Genomic DNA, 13,372 nt, shown 5'->3' on the forward strand with positions numbered 1-13,372 from the left:
TATAATGCAGTTTAGTTTGAACTTACGTCTAGGGTTTTAATAGTGCGTTTCACGTGCGCACGGTTTTACTATGCGTGCATATGGATGTATTTTTGTTGTTAGTTTCACCCCAGGTTTATTAATAATTGAATTCAACCCTCTGCTTATAGATAAATATTTTCTTATATGAATTGGCCGACTCTAATGATAAATATAACAACATAGTATGCTGTTTGTACCGTATATGTTAGCTTGTCATCTTCATAAAAAAAAATATTTGATTGATGTTTTTTCCTTCTTCCGTACGATGCAGGCATGAATTTTAAGTATTCTCATCAGTTCGTTAACAGCTTTTATTGTGATATATTTTTTTTTAAAAGGGTTGAAGTTCAGGAATTACATTTATTATCTCTTTTCACGGACTTGAAACGTGTTTGATGTCGTTCCCCGGATAATTTATTTTCACGACTTATAAAATTATTTTTCCGTTGTATGTATTTTATTTACTAGTAACTTATTAATTTTGAGGTTTGTGAACAGACTTCATTAAAAGAAGGAAATTATCAGTTCGACCTGTATGTATTTTTTATAATTGACCGATTTCGATGATTATTTTTTATTTTGTAGAGGATGTTTCTGTTTGTTCCATTGTAAGCTTTTTCACACAAAGGTGAACGATTTTTTTGACTGAAAAAGCATCGTTTACATATATATAAATTAAGTGTGTTTACAAACAAAAATTATATTGCTGACATCATTGATTAATACTGTTTTATTACACTATACATAACCTAATGTCATTCTGATGTTCGAAATATTTTCATGCGAAAATTAAAAAAAAAAAAACTTATTCCTGTGTTCCAGAAAACCAAATCTTACTTTCTTAGCTGTTTCTTTTGCATTCTTTTTTTTACTTTTTACAAAACGGAGAATTCTCGCTTTAGCCTTTCATGGGAAGTGGCTTTTTTCACACGGGCGGTGTTTTTTATTTTGTAGACTAATCCAAATTTTCAATAGGAAAGAAAATTAAAATTAAAAATCCACTAAAAATTAATGCTTGTCAGTTTTTCTGGAAATTTTTATGTTCTTAAATTGGAGTCAAATTAAGGGTTTAGTATTAGAATTAAAAAATATATATATTGTTTTTTTTATTGCTAAAAGGAGAATTTGTTAGAACAGCTATATTTATGTGAAATTATTGTTTTAGTTATAAGGAATTTCAATTTTACTTACCTCTTCTTTTTTAACAGACATTATTTGATTGTGTAGTTGACTACAAAAATGTAGAATCATATAATTGTTGTAATATAGTGAGCGACAATTACTTATTCTTCTTCAATTACCAGTGGGTAAATTAATGGGAATTGTAAGTGGTAATGGTCCTTTGATCCTTACCACTTTTTATTCCTTACCACGAATTTCTATTCGTGGTGATTTTCCCTTTACAATTTATTTTGTGTACTTTCCTCACCCTTGCGTGATAATTTTTTACGAGATTTACAGCTTTTAATTTTGTATGAATGTAGTCTATATTTAATAAATTTTATTAATATTGCGTAATTAAATTACAAAATAGGATCTTTGTCCCGTTCAACATTTTTACTAAGTCGACGGCAGTAAAAGAATAAAAATTAATGTGGAGACTGCCGGAAAAGTACATAATAGAAAATTTGTTGGCATATTTAATTTTGCTTCTTAATTTTTATGTTTTGATGTTTTTAATAAAACGGTTACCTTCTTTTTGAAATGATCAAAAAATTTTAAAGTGTACTAATTGCTAAACGTTTCAGAATAATGTATTGATATTTACGTCTCAAAAGTTTTTTCGCAAAAAAAAAAAACGATGTTAACCTTTTTAATTTTAAAGTGTACTAATTGCTAAACGTTTCAGAATAATGTATTGATATTTACGTCTCAAAAGTTTTTTCGCAAAAAAAAAAACGATGTTAACCTTGTCTGCCAAAATTTTAAACGTGGTTGTGCTGACAAAGTAATAATTAGAAAAAAATTTGATGTATTTAAAGTTATGTACATAGATTCAATTTTTTTCTAATTATCTATAATTTTTTTGTCTCGTTTGGTTTGAATATTTTTTATTTATTGTTTGTTCTTGATAAAAGGTTAATTTTTTTACAGTTTTAATCGTAATTAAAAATTTTTGGAAATCTAAATATTTTCTGTAACTTATTTTTTAGATAAGGAAACTCGAGAAAGTACGCTCACGTTATTACGTAGTAAATCTTCAGAGGCCATGGAAGTTCTTCTGTATTTATTAGAGGTAATTTTTCTTATTTCATTAATTTTTCCTGTTTTTTATATGCATATAAATATTGCAGTGTAGAAAAGTGTTCTTGTAGATATAGATTATATATTTTTTTAAATCCTAAATAACCGTGTTTCTTTTAAAATAAATAAATGTTTTATAATATTCATTTAAGAGTAAATTAAGATAATAAACGTCGTTTAAATTTCTATCGGATGTAATTAAAGTACATTTTTTACTTTTAAAAACAGTTTTTAAAATTTGTTTTATTTAATTTAATTTTTTTTTACGTAAAATGAGTTTAGACTTTTAGTTGAATTGATTTCATAATTTTAATTGAATTGATTTTTCTGATGTGTTTTTATTTATTTATTTATTAATATCTGGGATTAGAGATGCCAATTTCATTTTCATTAATTACAATGGAATTTGTGAAGATAAAAAAAGAACTGGTAAAAAGTGAAATAAATAATAATAAATATCTGGCAAAAGTGAAACGGGTGTATAAAACTTCCGACTAAGGGAAAAGTAATTAAAAAAAAATTATTTAATTTCGTCGCTGATTGCTGTTAAAATTAACTCATCCTAAGAAATGTTTGTTGAATTAATCTTTCGTGCCAAAATGAGTGAAGTTTTTATCGGCTTAAACTTAGTTTCTTTGCAAAGTATAATTTAATTTTTATTTAATCGTTTTATTATTATTTTGAAATTTATAATTTATTTTCTTGTCTAATTAAACTTGAGAAAGGAAGTGTGTTACCGGTATTTTTTGATTAATGGTTCAGTTTCAAATATTTGTTAGTTTATTGGTTGAATATTATTAATTAAAACTGAAATAAGAAGTTGCACATTTCGTGTTTAAAATTATTATTATTATTATTATTATTATTATTATTATTATTATTATTAAGAGTTAGATTCCTTCATTATATAAATCGGCCTACACGTAGTGAACTTCATTTTGCTTACGAATTTTATTGACCCTGCAATGCGACTAATTTTATTTTTAAACCATCATGTGACAAGTTTTATCACGTAATATTATTTTCACGAGGCTTTAATAATAATATATAAATAATTATTGTTATTTATTTAGCTCTTTCATGTCTGAACTGTTGTTTTTGTTTAAAATATTTTGTGCTAATATTTGTAAAGGTTTTCATGACAATTCCCCCTTTCTGTTTGTCAATGGCAATTCCAGATTTTTGTTTTCTTTCGCTTTAACCTTTCCATCTTACAATTTGATTTATACGTGTTATTATCTGATGTAATTTGTTTAAACTTCTCTTTAAAGGCTGTGAAAAAATAACATAATTTTAGTTTAACAAGTACAACATTCAAATTAAAAAACCAGTAAGCATTAATTATCTGTTGCGATAGTAAAGTGTTCCGCTAGAATAAAACTATGAAATTTTAATATTCAGCTTTTATTTGTAACTTAATGTAAATAAAAATAAATTTGTACACTGCTTTGTTTGAAATAGTTTTGTTTCAAAAGGTTTTATTTATTTTTTTGTTATTGTTAGCATGCTTCGAGTGCCATTGAAAGACGTGGTCTGAGAGTTGAACGCTTAATCATGAAAATTCAAAATTCTCCCTGTTTATTTATTAGAGATAATATTTTTTGGTTTTATTTTTTATATCAATTTTAAATTATTTCTCTGAAGACTTTCTACAATATATATATATATATATATATATATATATATATATTTAATACCATTAAATTAAAACAAAAAAGTTTAAAAAATGTATATGATGTCTGATTCGAGCCGATTTGCCTTCCCCTTGAACAAACATCTTATTAATTAAATATTTGGCTAATTCTAGAAGCAATGAAAATAAGTACCACTTATTATATACCGTTGAAAAGCTCTCATTGAGAGCTTATTATTGTAGTTAAGAAAAAGTCCAAAATCCAAATGTTTTTAAATTTTGAGCTTTTTTGGATACTTTCGGTTCATTGATTGCAGTCTAAAAGAGAGGTTAACAACTAGATGTTACAACAGTCCTAAATCCAAAATTTCAACATCCTACGGCTAATCGTTTTTGATTTATGCGAAGTACATACGCACATACATACCTGCAGTACGTCCGTACAGACGTCACGCCGAGAATGGTCAAAATGGATATTTCCGTTGAAATCTGAAAATCGAAATTTTTTGCGATCACAATACTTCCTGTATTTCGTACAAGGAAATAAAAATATCCTTAGGAAAATTGACAATTTTTTCTTCATACTTCACCTGTCCGCCATTTTGCTATTTTTATGTCTCAAGTTCAGATAAAGGAATCGCATTAATATTTGGTAAGCGTCTTGTTAAAAAAGTTTTGAAACTAGAAAAAAATCAGGAATTAAATACCTTTGCAACTTACAAAATGGCGGCCATGTTTATTTTCTATCCCGTTATCTCCTAAATTTGTAAGTTTTATCAAAATTTATGTAATTTGCTGAAATTTTAATCTTTTTAATCTTGAATTAATCTTTCTATGTTGAACCATAAAATTGATGTAATTTTGTTTCTGTTTTCATATCCTCCACTTTACGTTCAATTCGATTAAATATTGTTTTTATTTATTGTTAATTATAGTATTGTAAATTAGTATCAAATTAAGTAATAACTTTCTCACAATAAAATTAAATATTATATAACACTGATAAACATAAAATTTTTTTCTAACATGCGATACATGATATTAATCTGTTTTTTGATGCTGAAAACGCATATGAACTCAGAATCTTTCCATCACCTACCACTTTTGAAACATTTTTAAACTTTTTTAAAGGATTTTTTTATTTTTCAACATAGTTGAAAAAGCATTTAAGTATTGTATTTTGTTAGCTCATTTTTTATTGCGTAACTTTGTTAACATAATTTGTAAGCTATAAATAAACAATACTAGACAAATCACATATAGTCATGTATCATGACTATACTGGACTACACTGGATTTAGAAATGAATTATTTTGTTCAGTCTTATTGCTGTCTTAAGTTTGTTAACAGTGCAGTGTCATAATGCCTTGAAATTGTGGAAATGATGTGACTACCTTTTGTTAAGTTTGTGGTGAGTTTGCCCTAAAATCAAACAGAAAAAACATTACACCTTTAATTACAAAAGCATACCATTGTATTTACAGTGTAAAATTGGTGATAGGATAAGATGAGGGTTCCCCCATATAGTATGCGCTAATTGTTCTGTATATTTAATAGATTGGCTGAAAGGTAAACGGAAGGCTTTGCCATTTGGTGTACCTATGGTTTGGCGTGAAACAAAGAATCATGTAACCTTTTGTTTAACAAGTGTGTCTGGAATCTCTAAAAAATCTAATCATACTGTAAAATATCTTTCATTGCAATCTGCAATCAGGCCTGTACCTCACGGTGAAATAATTCCAGTTCCTGAGCCGCCTGTGAATGTTTCGAAAGCAGCGATGAAGAATCAGGCAGTACTGAAAACAACAATGATTTTGATTTTGAATTATCTTCTAATAAGCCACATCTTATATTACAAGGTGAATTAAATGACTTGGTTAGATATTTAAATTTATCAAAAAAATCAAGCTGAACTGTTAGGTTCAAGACTGCAAGGTTGGAATTTACTTCAAAAAATACAATAATTTCGGGCATTCGAAGCCGACCAAAAGAACTTTCTCAGTACTTTATTGATGAATTATTTGATTTATTGCACAAATAACTTATGTTGCAGTTATAGATTCGTCCAAGTATAGTTTAAAAGCGGTTCAACTACACAACGGTAACAACTATCCTTCGATAACAATCGCTTATGGTATTAATTTGAAAGACAGATACGATGTGATGAAAGAGTTCTTGAAAAAATAAATTATAAAAAACATAGCTGGAACAAACGTGGCGATTTGAAAGTTATAGCTATTTTGTTAGGCATGCAATTAGGCTACACTAAGTACATGTGTTTTCTTTGCAAATCGGGCAGCGAACTAGGGATAAACATTATTTTACCAAAGAGTGAAAGAAACTAGACAACTTAACTCCAAATGGGAAAAATATTATTCATGAGCTCTTAGTTGAACCCAAAATATATTTTAAAATAAATTTTAAAACAATTTTAAAAGCAATGAAGAAGAATAGTCCCGGATTTTTGTACATGAGACAGAAATTTCCTATGTACGTGAAGGAAAAACTAAATAAGGAATGTTTGTTAGTCCTCAAATAAGAGAGTTGGTCAAAGATGATGTATTTAACTCAATGTTAAATAATGTAGAAAGTGCAGCTTTGGCTTCATTTAAAGGCGTTTTTGCAAAAGCTTTCTTGGCAAACAAAAATCCGACTATTACCACGATATTGTTAATCAACTTCTTACTTCATACAGAGCTTTGGGATCTAATATGTCTTTGAAAATACATTTCCTCAACTCACATCTGGATTTCTTCCCGAACAAGCTTGCAGACATAACTGATAAACACGGTGAACGTTTCCACCAAGACCTTTCGGTGATGGAAAGCCGCTATAAAGGAAAATGGAATACTAACATGCTAGCCGATTACTGTTTGCCATTAATTCGGGATGTGCCTGAGGCTATTTGTGAAACATAAGCATCAGCAAAATCATTCTAACACAGGTATGGCCATGCAAAATTACAAATTTAACAGATTTTAACTATATTTTCCCTTAATTTTTTTTTTAACCGTAATCTTTTTTAAACTAAGTGTGATAGAAAAATTGTATTTATGTATTTACAGATATGTTATGTACGCAAAAAAGCAATTCAAGAAATGGTATCTCAGTTAGAGAAACATTAAAAAAAGTTTTTTTTTTTTTTTTGTTTATCAGTGTTATTAATAAATCAACATATTTAAATTAAAAAAGAATAAGATGAAGTCTGATTCGAACCGATGTGCCTTCCCTTTCTAAGATCCAAATATTTAATTAATTAAAATTTCATTTGGCTATGACTCTGGAACCATTGAAAATAAGTACCAGTTATGATATATCGTTAAAAATTTCTCAATGAGAGCTTATTGCAGTTAAGAAAAAATCTATAACCAAAATTGTTTTGGTTATAAATTGTTTTTGCACACTTTTGGTTCAGTCGATTGCAATCAAAAAGAGAAGTCCACAACTACATTTACAACAGTTCTAAATGCAAAATTTCAACATCCTACAGCTAATCGTTTTAAAGTTATACTAGATACATACGTACGCACGCACGCACGCACGCACGCACGCACGCGTGCGTACATACGTTACGTACAGACGTCACGCCGAATCTAGCCGAAATGGATTCGGGGATGGCCAAAATGGATATTACCATTGAAATCTGAAAAACGAAATTTTTCGCGATCACAATACTTTCTTTACTTCGTACAAGGAAATAAAAATACATAAAATACTTTTATTACTGACTTTTAATTCTGTCTAAAAGGTAGAATTTAGCAACATTTTACGAAAACGCATTTAATAAAGTTATTAGTAAAAATATATAGTACTACTAAGGTCACGAAATAAACGTTAATGGGTTATAATATTATAAACGAGTAAATACATAACTGATCCACTTATACAACAGATACCAATAATAAATAAGCAAATGCAGATTTAGCCTACATAACAGAAACAAATAATAAATACAGCAATATAATTTTAGCCTACATTACCAGCAATTTCAGTATCGCTGCAAAGTTTGCATGTCTATAGTTACGTATAATGTTCGGTAGAAAGAAGCATCTGTGATAAACTAGAACAACACGCACAGTTTATTGTTGCCGTATTGCATATTATGTATCATGGATAATCTATCATGAATAAGATATATATATATATTATATAATATATATAAGTATGTAAATGCTAACATTAGGTTCCATTCAATAAATGTATGTTTTCTTTAGTAAAAACACTCACACAACTTGACTAGTAGTACACTTCACTCATAACTTAACATGCGATGTGTTTTCATTGGCAATATACGTAATAATAATAAAACTTACAACTGTTAGAAAATGCTATAAAATGCAAAAAAAATTTACCGTATTTCTATTTTTAACAATGTAATAATAATATAATATTCAGAGTTTAACATTGTAATCAAACGGAAATTGAGAATGTAAAGAAAGGTAAAAGAAATATGTGTTTTGTTGTCAGCTTTTTACAAACACATTATTAAGTACATATACACGAGTTTCTATGCCAAATTTCATCAAAATCGGTTTATCCACTCAAAAGTGATCAAGCTACAAACACGCTAAAGTACGTACATTCGTGTGTAGTACGTAGGTATTTTAACCCCACTTTTTGTTGTTTTTGGGGGTCCCTGGGTCATGAAATATCGAGAAACGCAAAGAAACCAATACCCCTTTTTTGACTGATTACCATACGTTTCTTCTTGCAACATAGCTCTATTAGCTGTGATCCAGTAAAGTAAAAATCGACACTTACACGCGTAGTTTTTCTTAACAATAAACTCGTAAAATTAATAAAAAGATAAAAAGGCAAAAAATAATGTTTTATTTAGAAAAACAAATATTTTTCCAATCAATAAAATCTGGAGGATGATTATACAGTTATACAGTATATTATTGTTTTTGTTTGAGCTTCATCGACTCCAAAAAGGCAGTAGGAATATTCATGAAACAGGCATCGCATGATTCAACCACGCTATTGAAAATTATGTGAAGAAATTAATAAAAGCAAATAACGGACAGTAATACCATTTTCAACAATCAAAAAGAAAAGAATTGTTGAAATTTATCATGTGGTGAAGTGCTTGAAAAATGCATTTAAAAATTATACAAATTATTCGAACTGAAATCATTCCTAGGAAATAGTTGTAAAAGTAAAATACATATAATTTGTTACAATCAATAAAAATATATAGTTTTAAATATATTAGAACACTAATTAATAAAACGCGCGCGCGCGCACACACACATACATACATACATACACACACAGTGTTTCTAAAATGGTGGGCTGGGTATACTTTTTCGGATTCTACTTGCAAAACTAAACAAAAAATATCCTTAAGAAAAATGGTAATTTCTCCTTCGTTCTCCCGCTGTCCGCCATTTTGTTACTATTATATAAAAATTTATATCTCAAGTTCGGATGCAGGATCACATTAATATTTGGTAAGCGTCTTTGTAATAAAGTTTTAAAATTAGCAAAATCAGGAATTAAATAACTTCCCAAATAACAAAATTTCGGCCATGTTTATTTTTCAATCCGTTAATAAGTTTTATAAAAATTAAAGTTATTTGCTAAAATATTAAACCTTTTATTTTGAACAAAATAGCATTTTATTTTTTTTAATCGGTTAACAAGTATATACAAAAATATATTAACGACTATTAACAAAGAGCCGAGTTATAGCAGAAAATTGATGTTATAATTTTGTTTCTGTTTTCATATCCTTCACTTACGTTCAATTCGATTTAAATATTAATTGCTTTTATTTATTGCTACTTCTAATATTGTAAATTAGTATCAAATTAAGTAACAATTTTCTCACACTAAAAAACCCAATAATTAAAAAAATAAAACTACCGGTGATTACGTTAATTGTTATAGAACATTAGGTGAACTTTTTTTTTAATAAACAGTTAACAATTGTTAAACTTAGAACAGCTTTTATAACTTTTAACAAGTGTCCACCATTAGAAATTACACAAATATCCAGGCCTTTTTCTGAGACATTGTCTTAACCGTTCAAAAATTCCGGAGTACTCCTAATTTCTTGAAATTTATTTTGATTCCTTTGTTGAATATCCTCAATGTTGAGTATTGGAGTTAACAATATGTTTCAAATGGGCCCACAGGTAGAAGCCAAAAGGGTTTGTCAGGTGATCGGGCAGACCAGGACACTGGCCCACCTCGACTTATCTATTTTTCATAAAAAGTTTCATGCAGGAAATCTGATATCAACTGACTGAAATGTGCTGGAGCTCCATTGTGGTGAAACCACATACATCCTCTTAATTGTAGAGGTAGGTCTTCTAAAAATGTTGGAAATTTTTCGGTCAAATGAGCAAAATAATTTTTCCATTTAAATAATTTGGTAGAATGACAGGATACAAAAGATAGTCATTAAAAATAAATGGCGATGTATTCAGGGAAAATCTTTGTTGATTGCTACTTTGGAAGATATGAAGATTCACGTGGCTCAAGATACGCTGGTTGTGATAGTTTTGAACACCACTCCTGTTGAACGAAGTTTCATTTTTTCATTGTTAACATGATCAGCAGTAATAGTCGCTGTGTAAAATTATTCAGAAGTGAAAAATTAATATCAATTGTTTTATTACACTAATAGACAAAAAAAATTTATAATGTTTCTCTAAGTGAGATACCATTTCTTGAATCGCTTTTTCGTATACATTACAGATCTGTAAATCACCCTTAGTATTAAATAGGTTACGTTCAAAAAAAAAATTAAGGGAAAATACAGTTAAAATCTGTTAAATTTATATTTTGCATGGCCATATCTGTATGAGACTGATTTTTGCTGATGCTTTTCTTTCACAAATAGCCTCAGGCACATCCCGAATTAATGGCAAACAGTAATCGGCTAGCATGTTAGTATTCAATTTTCCTTTATAGCGGCTTTCCATCACCGAAAGGTCTTGGTGGAAACGTTCACCGTGTTTATCAGTTATGTCTGCAAGCTTGTTCGGGAAGAAATCCAGATGTGAGTTGAGGAAATGTATTTTCAAAGACATATTAGATCCGAAAGCTCTGTATGAAGTAAGAAGTTGATTAACAATATCGTGGTAATAGTCGGATTTTTGTTTGCCAAGAAAGCTTTTGCAAAAACGCCTTTAAATGAAGCCAAAGCTGCACTTTCTACATTATTTAACATTGAGTTAAATACATCATCTTTGACCAACTCTCTTATTTGAGGACTAACAAATATTCCTTATTTAGTTTTTCCTTCACGTACATTGGAAATTTCTGTCTCATGTACAAAAATCCGGGACTATTCTTCTTCATTGCTTTTAAAATTGTTTTAAAATTTATTTAAAAATATATTTTGGGTTCAACTAAGAGCTCATGAATAATATTTTTCCCATTTGGAGTTAAGTTGTCTCGTTTCTTTCACTCTTTGGTAAAATAATGTTTATCCCTAGTTCGCTGCCCCATTTGCAAAGAAAACACATGTACTTAGTGTAGCCTAATTGCATGCCTAACAAAATAGCTATAACTTTCAAATCGCCACGTTTGTTCCAGCTATGTTTTTTATAATTTATTTTTTCAAGAACTCTTTCATCACATCGTATCTGTCTTTCAAATTAATACCATAAGCGATTGTTATCGAAGGATAGTTGTTACCGTTGTGTAGTTGAACCGCTTTTAAACTATACTTGGACGAATCTATAACTGCAACATAAGTTATTTGTGCAATAAATCAAATAATTCATCAATAAAGTACTGAGAAAGTTCTTTTGGTCGGCTTCGAATGCCCGAAATTATTGTATTTTTTGAAGTAAATTCCAACCTTGCAGTCTTGAACCTAACAGTTCAGCTTGATTTTTTTGATAAATTTAAATAACTAACCAAGTCATTTAATTCACCTTGTAATATAAGATGTGGCTTATTAGAAGATAATTCAAAATCAAAATCATTGTTGTTTTCAGTACTGCCTGATTCTTCATCGCTGCTTTCGAAACACATTCACAGGCGGCTCAGGAACTGGAGTAATTTCACTGTGAGGTACAGGCCTGATTGTAAATTGCAATGATGGAAAATTTACAGTATGTTTTAATTTTTTAGAAATCCAGACATACTTGTTAAACAAACGTAACAATCGGAACACGATGCTTTGTTTAACGCCAAACCATAGTTACATATGTCATAATATATGACTGTGATATGACTTAATTCTTTGTCTAGTATTATTTGTTTATAGCTTCCAAATTATGTTAACAAAGTTAATAAAATAAGAGGTAACAAAATACAATATAGGAGCTTAAAATACATTGAAAAATGAAGATATTTCCTTAATTAAAATTAAAATTTTTTTTCAAAAATGGTGGTTGATAGAAAGATTCTGAGCTCATATTCATTTTCAGCATCACGAAACTGGTTAAAATCTGTATCGCATGCTAAGAAACAAAAATTAGGTTTATTAAATATTAATCTGTGATTTAAAAAAAAAAAGTTACGATAAATAATAATTCAGTCATAACAATGAAAAAAAAAATCAGAGGTTATTATTAAAATAAAATTTTATGTACTTTTCATTTAAAAAAATGTGTGTATGTAATTTATTAACAGGCGTAGAAGGAAGTCATGTGGTACCCACATAATATTTTTTTTAATGAGAACTGTAATATACTGATTAAGTTGATTACATTATTAAATCGGATAAACAATATTTTTTTTTTTTATCAACTTAAAGGGAATATCTTTTTAATCAACTTTTTTAATCGGTTAAAAGGAAGAAATTTTTGGCTTATAATAATAAATGGATTAATAATTTTATCAAAATTTTTGCAGAATTCGTTTTGTTTTTTTATGCTGTAATTTAATCAATTATTACATATTTTTATAATTTAATCAGCGTTTTCTATTCTTCTCTTGTTTTGTCTGTTGTACCATTTATATTTGTATTTGCGTAGCCATTTATAAAGGGTCCGCCACGGGAAACGGACGTTTTACAAATTAACGACACTCCACTATTTTAAGGTTAAAAAATAATTTATTGGCAGAAATAAGTTTCTGAGAATATGCAGTTTGACTTACCTATGTACGAAAAATAATATCGTTAAGATGGTGTCCATTTTCACGCTGACAAATGTGGAAACGCTCTCTGAAGTTAGCCTCCACTCTCTCCAATAGTTGACGATCGATCTGAGCGATGTTCTGCTCTATCGCTTGTCGCAGTTCGGCTAATGTACGAGGTTTGGTTTCATACACCAAAGACTTTAAATACCTCCACAAGAAAAAGTCAGCTTGGCCAATAGCCAAAATGTTGTATGTTGGCCGAAAGGCCAACATCGAAAGGTCTGGTGAGCGAGGGGGCCAATGCAGATCACCGAATCTGGAGATAACGCGATTAGGGAACATTTGTCTAACAGCAGTCATCGACATTCTGGCACTATGGGCCGTAGCTCCATCCTGTTGAAAATAAACATCTGGCAGATTGATTCGTCG

General features: G+C 29.1%; 1 protein-coding gene across 8 annotated transcripts in view; it reads left to right on the top strand.

Moving 5' to 3' along the window:
- LOC142321672 (cytosolic carboxypeptidase 1-like) overlaps window positions 1–13,372 on the top strand; it is a 293,694-nt gene that overhangs the window by 65,481 nt on the left and 214,841 nt on the right. For all 8 annotated transcript variants that reach the window (XM_075359948.1, XM_075359949.1, XM_075359947.1 and 5 more), the window contains exon 4: window positions 2,175–2,257. In XM_075359948.1, coding sequence (XP_075216063.1) covers window positions 2,175–2,257 — 83 coding nt within the window. The remainder of the gene's footprint in view (window positions 1–2,174; window positions 2,258–13,372) is intronic.

Source organism: Lycorma delicatula, chromosome 3 (genome assembly GCF_047948215.1).
Source record: "Lycorma delicatula isolate Av1 chromosome 3, ASM4794821v1, whole genome shotgun sequence".
Classification (NCBI taxonomy): Eukaryota; Metazoa; Arthropoda; class Insecta; order Hemiptera; family Fulgoridae; genus Lycorma; species Lycorma delicatula.